At 40.7% G+C, this 12,751-nt stretch overlaps 1 protein-coding gene across 8 annotated transcripts in view; it reads right to left on the minus strand.

The window, feature by feature from the left end:
* Window positions 1-410: 410 nt before the first annotated feature.
* Window positions 411-12,751, minus strand: part of LOC309525757 (uncharacterized protein) — a 30,642-nt gene continuing 18,301 nt past the window's right edge. For 4 of the 8 annotated variants that reach the window (XM_082211261.1, XM_082211260.1, XM_082211263.1 and 1 more), the window contains 2 exons: window positions 4,573-4,677; window positions 411-3,836 (listed from right to left, as the gene is read on the minus strand). In XM_082211261.1, coding sequence (XP_082067387.1) covers window positions 1,711-3,836; window positions 4,573-4,677 — 2,231 coding nt within the window. In that variant the 3' untranslated portion in view covers window positions 411-1,710. The remainder of the gene's footprint in view (window positions 3,837-4,572; window positions 4,678-12,751) is intronic. The other 4 variants (XM_082211266.1, XM_082211267.1, XM_082211265.1 and 1 more) reach the window with 3 other exon arrangements.

Raw genomic sequence — 12,751 nt, forward strand, 5'->3', positions numbered from 1 at the left:
GGTGGTTCTGTTAAATTGCAAACCACCTGAAAGAGTCTCCTGCTGCTGTTTTCTGCAGATGCAATAGAGGCAGTTATGAAGGTCCACTTCCCCGTTGCTATAGCCACGTGGTAGGCTCAACGGGAGGCAGTGGAAGACAGGAGTGCCTGGCGTGCGCTGGTCCATGGGGTCACGAAGAATTGGACACGACTAAACAGCAATAGGCTCAATATTGAGGTCTAACCTGTGTCCGGTCCAGAGATTCCTCTCTCCACAGGGAAATGACTCTCCTGAAACCACTGGCAATGCCTGCATTTCCCTGTGCCACCTTCCCTCCCCATATTGGTTGTTTCCCATAGAACCTCTTTATCCGGTCTGCCACCAGGGATTTCATCCACTTCGTTGTTAACGTAGCCATGAATAAGAAGGTATTATAAAACAATGAATTTATAAAATATAAACAACATAGGACATAAGACAATGGTTTCAGCCTTTCTGTGTTTTCATTGTTCCTTTATTGCAATTATAAAAATGGGTTTTATGTTGTTGTTCTTATGACAGGGAATTGGACTAGAAGACCCTTGGAGTCCCTTTAAACTCTACAGTTCTAGGATTCTATAACCAATTCTGCTTGTTAAACACCACTGTCATGCTCCACTTTTCACAACTCTCCATTCCCAATTCTCTCTGCCAAAGACCAAATATCAACATTGTCTCAGCACATGTTCACTCACAATGAGCACTCAAGGGTCACATTCTGGACATATCTAACGGTATCTTTCATTATACTTACTATTATGAGACATTACCTTCATTGCCTTAATACATATATGTACAACTTTCCATACAAACACCAGAACATCAAATACACTCCATGTATTTACAATTGATTTTCCCCTATACCAGGGGTCTGCAACCTTTAAGACAAAAAGAGCCACTTGGACCCGTTTCCGAAGAAAAAAAAAACTGGGAGCCGCAAAACTCGTCATTATAAAAATAACTTTTTTGTCACTTTTTTATTATTTCTTTGATTGACCCCTCAGAATTACTCCTCCTCATAGAAATAAACGTTAAATTAACAAGTTACCTGTTTTTGTGTGTGTTCTACACTCCCCTTCAAAACAGTGACCAGCGTACATGCCCCCTTTCAATGCAGTGACAAGTGTACATGTCCCTTACAATGTAGCGGGCGGGTGGGCGGGAAGGTGACGTCGGGACGGTGCGTGACTAATGCACGCACCGCCCCCATGCGACGTCACAGCCAGTACAGCGCCCGCCACAGTGGGGAGTGTCAGGGCGCACAATGCGCCTCCTCACCTCACTAGTATCTGCCCCGGAGCCGCGGCAAAGAGCCACATGCGGCTCCGGAGCTGCAGGTTGCCGACCCCTGCCCTATACGGTGGTATCTCGGGTTAAGAACGTAACTTGTTCTGGAGGTCCGTTCTTAACCTGAAACTGTTCTTAACCCGAGGTACCACTTTAGCTAATAGGGCCTCCTGCTGCCGCCCTGCGATTTCTGTTCTCATCCTGAAGCAAAGTTCTTAACCCGAGGTACTATTTCTGGGTTAGTGGAGTCTGTAACCTGAAGCGTCTGTAACCCAAGGTACCACTGTATCAGTTTGCTGACATGAGGGACAAAGTGAACTGTGGGAAAAACTTCGCACACTCCATAAATCTAAATGGGATCTCCCCTGTGAGAGTTGGTAGGTGTTTATTAAGAACTCCTTCCATTTAAGCAACTACTTCTCTGTGAGACCGTTGATGTTTTCTAAGAGTTCCATTCTCACTGAAGCGCTTTCCACACTCCAAACATTTAAATGGCTTCTCCCCTGTGTGAGTTCGCTGATGTCTTGTAAGAGCTCCACTCTCACTGAAGCACTTCCCACAATCCACACATTTAAATGGTTTCTCCCCGGTGTGACTTTGTTGGTGTGCAATGAGTTTCCCCCTACAAATGAAGCTCTTTCCACACTCCAAACATTTATATGGTTTGTCCCCTGTATGAGTTCGTTGATGTACAGTAAGGCTTCCACTCTCACTGAAGCACTTTCCACAAACCATACACTTATATGGTTTCTCCCCGGTGTGAGTTCGTAGGTGTACAGTAAGTATTCCATTGTGACTGAAGCTCTGCCCACACACTATACATTTAAAGGGTTTCTCCCCTGTGTGAGTTCGCAGATGTATGGTCAATTTTGAAGCTTCACTGAAGCTCTTTCCACACTCGATACAGTTATATGGTTTGACCCCTGTATGAATTCGTTGATGTCTTGTAAGTTTTCCACGACAACTGAAGCTCTTTCCACACTCCACACATTTATACGGTTTCTCCCCTGTATGAGTTCGCTGATGTACAGTAAGAATTCCTTTCCGACTGAAGCTCTTTCCACACTCCATACATTTAAATGGTTTCTCCCCTGTGTGAGTTCGGAGATGTATGGTAAGTTGTGGACCTTCAGTGAAGCTTTTTCCACACTCAATACATTTATATGGTTTCTCTCCTGCATGAGTTCGTTGATGTACAGTAAGAATTCCATTCCGATTGAAGCTCTTGCCACACACCATACACCTGAATGGTTTCTCCCCTGTGTGAATTCGTTGATGTACAGTAAGCTTTCCCCTATCCCTGAAGCTCTTTCCACACTCCATACATTTAAATGGTTTCTCGCCTGTGTGAGTTCGTAGATGTATATAAAGGTGTTCAGTCACATTGAAGCACTTTCCACACTCTAAGCACTTATATGGTTTCTCACCCGTGTGAATTCTTAAATGCACGGTCAGTTTTGAACCTTCACTGAAGCTCTTTCCACACTCCATACATTTAAATGGTTTTTCCCCTGTATGAGTTCGTTGATGTACAGTAAGGCTTCCACTTTGACTAAAACTCTTTCCACATACCATGCATCTAAATGGTTTCTCTGCTGTATGAATTCGTTGATGTCTTGTAAGTTTTCCACTTGCACTGAAGCTCTTGCCACACTCCATACATTTAAATGGTTTTTCCCCTGTATGAATTCGTTGATGTATAGTAAGGTGGGAACACTGACTGAAGCTCTTTTCACACTCTATACATTTGTATGGTTTCTCCCCTGTGTGAGTTCGGAGATGGATAGTCAGCTGGGAACTTTCACTGAAGCTCTTTCCACATGCCATACATTTAAATGGTTTCTCCCCCGTGTGCATTTGTTGATGTTTTGTAAGTGCTCCAGTATCACTGAAACACTTTCCACAAACCATACATTTAAATGGTTTCTCTCCTGTGTGAATTTGTTGATGTCTCGTAAGTTTTCCGCTTTCACTGAAGCTCTTCCCACACGCCAAACATTTATATGGTTTCTCCCCCGTGTGTGATCGTTGGTGTACACTAAGGCTTCCACTACAGATGAAACACTTTCCACAAACCATACATTTAAATGGTTTCTCGCCTGTGTGAATTCGTTGATGTCTTGTAAGTGCTCCAGTTTCACTGAAGTTCTTTCCACACTCCAAACATTTATATGGTTTCTCCCCTGTGTGAGTTCGTTGATGCTTTGTACATGCTCCACTGTCACCGAAACTCTTTCCACACTCCATACATTTAAATGGTTTTTCCCCTGTATGAATTCGTTGGTGTATAGGAAGTTTTCCACTACAACTGAAGCTCTTTCCACATTCCATACATTTATATGGTTTTTCCCCTGTGTGAATTCGTTGATGTACAGTAAGAATTCCATTCCGACTGAAGCTCTTTCCACACTCCATACATGTAAAGGGTTTCTTCCCTGTATGAGTTTGTAGATTTGTGATAAGATGCTCACTCACACTGAAGCACTTCACAGATGGTCCTTCAGAATTCTGACTCCCTTCTCCATCGTCTGCTTGAGAGTAGGGGAAAATAAAACCTTGTTAGAATTTCAAGGAAGAGAACAAGAGAACTTAACATACAGTAAGAGCACCACTTTCTCTTTACACCACTGACCTGATTTTCAGGAAAGGGAAGAATTCCTAACAATAGTTTCAGGAACTGTTAGTATCCAATACGACCTTCAGCTCCCAAGTAACTCTGAGCAAAAAAGAGGAACCTTCCATGCAGATTTAGGAGCCAGATGTGGTTGATCTCAAAGTACCATCAGCCCAAGCAGGCATGTCCAATGGCCAATAGTGATAGGAATTTCAGTGCAGTAACATCTGTAGGGACACACTTTCTCCCTCTTTTGCCTCTTCTGCAAATGCTACATATCTGCAGTCCATTTTCTCCATCCCCGTGAACAATATCATCTTCCTGATACATTCCAACCAACTGTACACATTCCCCAATCTTGCACTGTGTCTCCACTGTCAGAACCACCCACCATTTCAGTAGCTGTCATTTAGTTCTCAGCTAATCTTCTCCCCCCACCTTTGGAAATATTATTTATCTGAATCCAAGTGACTGGGAATCGTGAATGGGGAGAGCTTTGGTACTCAGGCCCTGCTGGTGGGATTCTCCCTGGTTGGTCCTTGTGAGAAGATGACGCTGGACAAGATGGTCCCTCATTTTGATCCAGCAAGGCTCATACTCACTGAAACGAAGCAATCAAACCTACAGTGTCACAGCAAAGTGCATGCACCTACCTCTCCATTTGTCCTGGACAACATCTCTGTATTCTTCTGTCTCGAGCGAGAAGAGTTCGGACTTGGGTATCAGAATCTCTCCTGTGTGGAATAAGTAAAAGAGACCTGCTATTTATGTCATATGCAAAAATATTCAAAAATAATCATCTGAAGCAAAGAGAACAAAATATCTGATGGCTAATAAACATATTAAAGGCTAATAAACATATTATGGCCTAAACTTCTATGGGCTGCAATCTGGTGATGTGCACTGTGGACCAGGAAAACTGAAGCCACCAGGTCCTGCTGCAGCCTATTTATTCAATGTATTTGTTACTTTTGGGGGTATGGGAACTCAACACAACTTACAATATTTTAGTCCAAAAACAAAACAAATACATACATTAAAACCAGCATATAAAATACACATTTGGGGGGCGGGCCCTGCTGGCTTTGGAGTAAGCAGCAGAAACTGAGAGCCCCCAGAGAAAATATTTTAAAAGATGGATTTCTCTGAAGAACAAGTATTATGAAGCAAAGAATACAGGTTAGTCCTTAAGAAACTTTTCAAGCAGGAATGTAACCTGGAGTAGTGAAATAATAAACAGTACTACAGTGGTACCTCCGTTTTCGAACGTAATCCGTTATGGAAGACCATTTGAGTTCTGAAGTGTTCAAAAACCAAAAACTCAGCAGCCAACAGCTAGGCCTCAGAATCTTGCACTCAGCAGAAGCCACATGGCATGTTTGACTTTTGAGGCGTGTTCAAAAACCAAAGCATTAACTTCCGGGTTTACGGCATTCGAAAACCAAAATGTTAGTCAACGGAGACATTTGAAAACCGAGGTACCACATGGATAATGAAATAAGGATTTCAACCTTAAACATTAAAGGGTGGAGGTTGATTAGGAAAAGGAGGAGGATAGAAACATTACTGAATAAAGATAAAGCAGATATAATATTTTTACAGGAAATGCATCAGAAGAAAGAGGGGGTTAATGACCACAGACTGAGAGATATAAATAATTATGAAAAAGCACTTGGTACTTCAAAATCAAGAGGGGTAGTAACTACAATTTCAAAGAGATGCTGGTTTAGTATATTAAAAATGAAGAAAGATCCTGAGGGAAGATGCATTATAATTCAAGGAACAATAACAGGGGGAAATACATTATAATTAATATTTATGTTGCTAATGAAAATCAGGTGGAATTTTTTGATAAAGTATTTAAGGAAATGGAGGATATTCCAAAGGGCCATATGATTGTGGCAGCATATTTCAATATGGTATTAGATAAACAATTGGATAAGTCAAATCCTACCTCAGAGGAAAGATGTAATAACATTACAGGATTAGCTAAAATTATGAAAAGGAAAGATACGAAAGATGTTTGGAGAGTGATGAAGGGAGGAGAGAAGAATTTTTTTCTTCTCACCAGTACATAAGACCTACTGAAGTATCAATTATATCTTTGTTTCAAAAAACTTAATATCAAAAATACTGAATATGGAAATTGGAATAATAAAGGTAACTGACCACACATTGGTTAATAGGGTATTAAAAATAAAGAAAGATTACAAGGAAGCCAGAAGATGGAGGTTAGATACTAGGATCTTCAATAATAGTCAAACAGTAAATAAGATAGCGAAATACCGTATTTTTTCGTCTATAAGATGCCCCCATGTACAAGACGACCCCTATTTTTTGAGCCAGAAATTAAGAAATAAGTAATTTTATGTATAAATATATAAATAAAAACCAATGTGGCTTTGTAGCAGGAAGACAGATGTCTAGTTTAATAAAAAGAGTGTTGAATAAAATAGATATAAGAAGATATAATGAAAGCTGGTATAGTAGCATTTTAAGCGTTAAAAATGATTATAGAAAGCTTAGGATTTGGAGAACGATTTAAGGGATTAATAAAGCAATTATATTTGAGGAACAAGGCATATGTCGTAGTGAACGATGGTATAACAAAACAAATAACATTATCCTGGGGCACCAAACAAGGATGTCTCCTTTCTCATTTTATTTGTATTGGTCACTGAAACTCTGGCCAATGTAATTATAGAAAAGGTAAAGGACCCCTGACAGTTACCGTAAATTTCGCTCCAAAACACGCACTTTTTTGCTCCGAGAAAGTAAGGGAAAATGCCTGTGCGTGTTACGGAGCGAATGCACGGATCAGAGCCATGGCTGCCGTCAGTCAAGCAAAGCGGGAGCCACTTACACGCTCTACGAGGCTCTCACTTTGCTTTCTTTAAAGCGACCTGGAGCCAGGAAGGAGGGAGGGAAGGAGAGCCATGGCAGCAAAGCCGGCAGCAGCCGCTTACACGGGAGGAGGGACAGACGCTAGCAAAGGTCTGCGCGCTCTCTAAACAGAGCAATGAGGCTGCAGAGAGACGGCAGGAAAGATAAAATTTAAGCAACCAGCAGCAAAATAAAACCAACCTCGAGCTCTGAGCCAGCGCAGTGAAAACCAGGAAGTAAAAAAAAAGGCTGGGGAGGGCGTGAGGGAGAGGGGGAAACTTCGCAAATCCCCCGCGTCTCAGCTGATCGGCTGGGATGGAGCAGCTTGTTTTCAGGCAGGATAGATTTGAGCATTGTCTGGGTCCTAGTGCCCCTACCGCTTTTGTGTGCTCCATTCTATTGCTGCTGGTGGCTGCTTATCATTCAGGCTGCAAGGAGGAGCACTTTTTACACAGCTAATGGCGAATCCCCTGCAATCCAAGTCCTCCTCACTTGCTCAAATCTATTCCGCCTCAAAACAAGGAGCGGAAGGAAAAGGCTGCAAACTGTTAAATGGAAAAAAAAACCCAGGCACAGGGCAAATACCTTAAGTATACCTTTAAAGCAACAGTGCTCTTTCCCTCCCTCCTCCCTGCGGAAAAGCTCCTTGTCCCTTGAGTTTTTTTCCTTCCCTCCCCACTTAAAACGTGGTTACAAAGCACGGATCCACATGGATCCTCAGGATTTTTGCATTGGGCTACCCCAAACTCACTGTCAGATCACATGTCTGTGACCACAGCATGAACCATAAAAATCATACATCCACTGTTTCATTTAGAATATTTTTTCCTCGTTTTCCTCCTCTAAAAACTACATGCGTGTTATGGTCAGATGCGTGTTATAGAGCGAAAAATACGGTAAGTACAGTTGAAAACGACTCTGGGGTTGCGGCGCTCATCTTGCTTTACTGGCCAAGGGAGCCGATGTTTGTCCGCAGACAGTTTTTCTGGGTCATGTGGCCAGCATGACTAAGCTGCTTCTGGCGAAACCAGAGAAGCGCACGGAAATGCCGTTTACCTTCCCGCCGGAGCGGTAGCTATTTATCTACTTGCACTTTGACATGCTTTTGAACTGCTAGGTTGGCAGGAGCAGGGACAGAGCAACGGGAGCTCACCCCGTCACAGGGATTTGAACAACCGACCTTCCGATCGGCAAGCCCTAGGCTCAGTGGAAATATAAAAGGAATAAGCAATAAAGGAAAAGAGCTTATTTACAGATGAAACCTTGCAAACAAGCAAAAACCCATTGGAAAATATGCAGGTAACAGAGGCACATTTGAAAAAAATTGTATAAAAAACAGGGTTGCAAATTAATTGGTCCAAATCAGAGATGGTGATGTTGAACTATGATGAAGATGAAAAATGATTTGAAAAAAATAAAATTAAGAAATGTAATAAAGTACTTGGGAATAAAGATAACAAGAAATTTAGAAAATTCAGAAGAAGAGAAAGTTAACAAATTAAAGAAGGAAATTAAGGAAAAGCTGGAGGAATATAAGAAAATTAAGCTTTCATGGTTTGGAAGAATAGCGATAATGAAAATGAAAATTTTGTCCAGAATAATTTTTTTATTTAGAATCTTACCAATTAAGATATCAGAGACAGAGTTAAAGAGTTGGCAAAGTATGATCAATAAATTTTGTAATGGGGTAAGAAACCTAGAGTTAATAAAAGAAGATGGTATAAACCCCAGAAAACAGGTGGACTGGGTTTCCCCAACATAAAGTTATGTTATATAGCAAATATATATATAGCAAATCATTTAATATATATCATAGATGGCATAACAGAACAAGGAGAGTCAGAATGGTTAGAGAGTGGTACACAGGAAATCAGGGAGAAGTTAGTGAATATATTTTTTATCAAATCAAATAGGCAATGTTGGCAAAATATTGAAAATCCCTTATTAAGAAATGTCATTGCCCGGACGCTGAGGTCCAGCGCCGAGGGCCTTCTGGCGGTTCCCTCATTGCGAGAAGCAAAGCTACAGGGAACCAGGCAGAGGGCCTTCTCGGTGGTGGCACCTGCCCTGTGGAACGCCCTTCCAGCAGATGTCAAAGCGATAAACAACTACCTGACATTCAGAAGACATCTTAAGGCAGCCCTGTTCAGGGAAGTTTTTAACGTGTGATATTTTAGTGTATTTTTGGTTTCTATGGAAGCCGCCCAGAGTGGCTGGGGAGGCCCAGCCAGATGGGCGGGGTATAAATAATAAATTATTATTATTATTATTATTATTATTATTATTGGCGAAATAGAAAGGAAAATTGATACCAGCAAATTCACCACTTAATCTGGTGGTGATGATAGAAGACTTGCTAGTAAATTGAAAATGGGAAATTGAAAAAGATGCTAAAGAGAAGAAAATACTTAAGATAAAGGATTGGGTGGAGAAAATGAGAAGAAAGAACAAATAAGAGAAGCTCTAACAGGAAGTAGAATAACTCGGTTTAACTGTATACAACTGGAGCAATGGACAAATAAGTGGTTAAGGGAAAACAAGATCTGTAAATATACAAAATTTGGGGGGGGGGAGATTATAAAAAGGGGAGATAAAGAAGAAAACACAGTTATAAAAGGGAAAACCAATGAAATTATAAAATATTGGGACTTCCGGCGTGAGCGCGGCTCCCGTTGCAGGCGAGGGTTTTTTCCGATGAGAAAGCCCTAGCTATTTTGGCCGAAAAGGGGGGTTCTTAGGGCGCAAAGACCTCCCGATAAACCTCTGGAGGGTGTCTAGAGGTCTAGGTTCCCGGCGGTGTTAAAGCCGCTCGTCCAGTTCGCCAGGTAACCCCTGAAAAGAGGCGAAGAGAGCGACGGAACGAGCGGCGGACAATCGGGCAGCCATGGCGGCGGCTAACTAGCGAAGCCCCGAGCCTGCAGAGAGAATAGCGCTCCGCTCTCGACACGAAGAAAACCGGATTTGCTATTATGAAATTTGAGAGTTTGTGATATTAATAAGAAAGCTCCCGGCTAAAAAAGAGAAGAATCCGAGTTCAGCGGCTCGTCTGACATCATTGAGAAAGACGCAGCACTGTTTGCAGAGCCCAAAGAGAAAGTAAGTTACCGCTAGCGGATACTGTTTCTGTTTCCCCCGGGACTTTTCGGACTTGAGTTCAACTAAGTTAAAAAGTAACTTTTGGTTAAGAAAAGAAAGGAGAAAAGAAGAAATTAAAGGGGGAACAGAGAAGCTCCGTGAGTAAAAGAGACCCAGTAACAACTGTAATTGAGGCTACAGGAGAATAGAGAGGATTATTGATTACACCTCAGTGAAGAAGCTATTAAGTTAGGAAGAAACTCCGGCGCCATATTAACTGGAGGACTAGAAGGACTTCCGACGCCATTCCAGACTACTTTAAAACATACTTTTTTCTTTTTGTTCGTTTATATATATATATATATATAAAAAGGAAACTATTTGGAGGCTCCACGGACTCCCCCCCCCCCTGCTTAAAACTCTGCTAAGGAATGTTTAATCAGTGGAACTGAATTTATAAAACAAACTAAAATGAACAGTTGGAAAAAGGCAGTGTGAAAGCTCACTTAAAGACTCTCTTTCCCTAAGGTGGAAGAACCACCCTCTTTGTGACTTAGGTTGGAAGAACTATCCACTCAGTTTGGTTTGATTCAAACCAAACACTAATTTGAAAATTAGGTGGAGGGGACTTAGGTTTGGTGAAGATACTTAGGAGACAACTACGTAAGTGAGACATCTCCCCCACTACTGAACTACAATTTTAGGACTAGTATTAATATTAACTTAAAAGCTATATTGGAAGCTGAACTACTCCTCAAATCTAGGTACTGTCTTTTGGACTACTCTGAAATATAAAGTACAGTTCTACCTGTCTAACGTTTTGAGTGGATTTAGCCCGAATAGGGGCAAGAAGAGTATCCAGACCAGCCTGAACTGGATTAGCCCAGACTGGGGCAAGAAGAACGCGGACTAATAACTACCCCCCTCCCGCATATGGGCAGGGGAAGCGACAATATCTAGGACATTGAGAGGAAATCTTAAGGAAATTGTGTTTTTTGTAATTTGTTCTTTTTCTTGCTAAACCTTTCCCCCTCCCCTTATATAGGAGATATTCTTTGTCTTTGGGGGGTTAATCTAATAGTGTTTGAGAGTATTTAACAGTGATTCAAACTCAAAATACATAGTGTGCACACAGTATATATTAGACATAGAGATACAGAGGAACATGTCGCATACACAGAAAAAAGGGACAGAAGGGGGGACACCAACAGACAGGAGAGCTTCAAAGCAGGAAACGGAATTTAGAACAGAAATATTGAAGATGTTTGCAGAGATAAAACAAAGTGAAAAGAATCTGGAGACAAAGTTAGAACAGGTAGACAACAAAATAGGGAAAATGGATAAAAAGATCGAGGAGACAGTCAGTGAACTGAAAGGACAGATTAAGGAGGTTTCTAGGAGAATGGATGAGGGATTTAAGAAGACGAAGCAGGAAATGAAAGAGATGAAGCGAGAAGAGGAGAAGATGAGAAATGAGATTGCAGATCTGAATAAAATACAAGAGGAAATAAAAGACTCTATCGCAATGAACGAACTGAAACAGAGAGAAGTTAATTTAAGGTTGAGACAAGTACCGGAAATGCAAAACGAAAATATAAGAGAAAGATTAATAAAGGAAATTGCGCAGTGGATGGAGACATCAGAAGAAGAAATGGCAAAGACAATACATAATGCATATAGAATCAAAATTAGATCAAGTAGGGTAAAGAAATTCCCAGGGGATTGCTTAATTACTTTTAAAGATAGAGAGATGAGAAACTTGATTCTGCAAAGGAACAGAGAGAAAAGACTTTATATTGATGGGAATTATATAATTATATTTAAAGATATTCCAATCAGGTTGTTGAAACGAAGAGAAGCCTACAAGCCACTGGTACAATTACTTAAAAAAAACAAAATTGATTTCAGATGGGAATTTCCGGAAGGTGTCTCATTCTTTTATAAAGGAGTAAAAAGAAGATTGCTAAGTCCTGAGGAAATCGGAAAATTCACAAGAAGATACAAAGAACTACAACAAGGGGAGGAAGAGAGTAAAGGAGCAGAAGGAGGAATAAGAAGGAGGGAAGAATCTGAATTAGGTGAAGAAGAAGAACAGATTGAAAGAGAGTCGGAAGAGGAGGGGGAAGAAGAAGAAGGAGAAGAGACAGAAAGGTTTTAAGCCTAAACTTTTAAATCTAGACAGTGACAAGGAGAATGACGTTAAAATTATGGAACTGGAACATCAATGGAATGAATGATAAGAAGAAACGGAATGGAATTGGACATATTTTAAAGAAGAAGAATCTGGATATTATATGCCTTCAAGAAACGCACGTGGCCAAAAAACATAGGAAAATCCTCATTAACAAAAGGTTAGGGAATGAATTTATATCTTCGGACAAAAAGAAAAAAAGAGGTGTTGTTCTATATATTAAAAACAAAATTGAATCCCGTCAATTATTTAAAGATGAAGAAGGGAGAATAATAGCGGCCCAAATTAAATGGCAAGGCGAAGAATTGATAATTATCGGAATTTATGCTCCAAATGGGAATAAGACAGAATTTTTTAGACTATTGGAAGAAAAACTTTTTGAATACTTGGATAAAAAAATTATAATAATGGGAGATATGAACGGTGTGGTATCAACAGAAATGGATAGATTAAGGAAAGCAAAGAGTAAAGAAGGGAGGTTGCCTAAGACTTTTTTTACGATGATTAAGAACTGTAACCTAATCGATATCTGGAGATTCAGGCACCCTTTAGAAAAACAATTTACGCACCACTCGGAACCAAATCAATCAATGTCAAGAATAGACCAAATATGGGTCTCGAGTGAACTCATACCAAGGATTCAAGATGTCGAAATACAGGCTAAAGTTATCTCAGACCACAAT

This window comes from Podarcis vaucheri, assembly GCF_965113315.1.
Source record: "Podarcis vaucheri genome assembly, chromosome: 2".
Lineage (NCBI taxonomy): Eukaryota > Metazoa > Chordata > Lepidosauria > Squamata > Lacertidae > Podarcis > Podarcis vaucheri.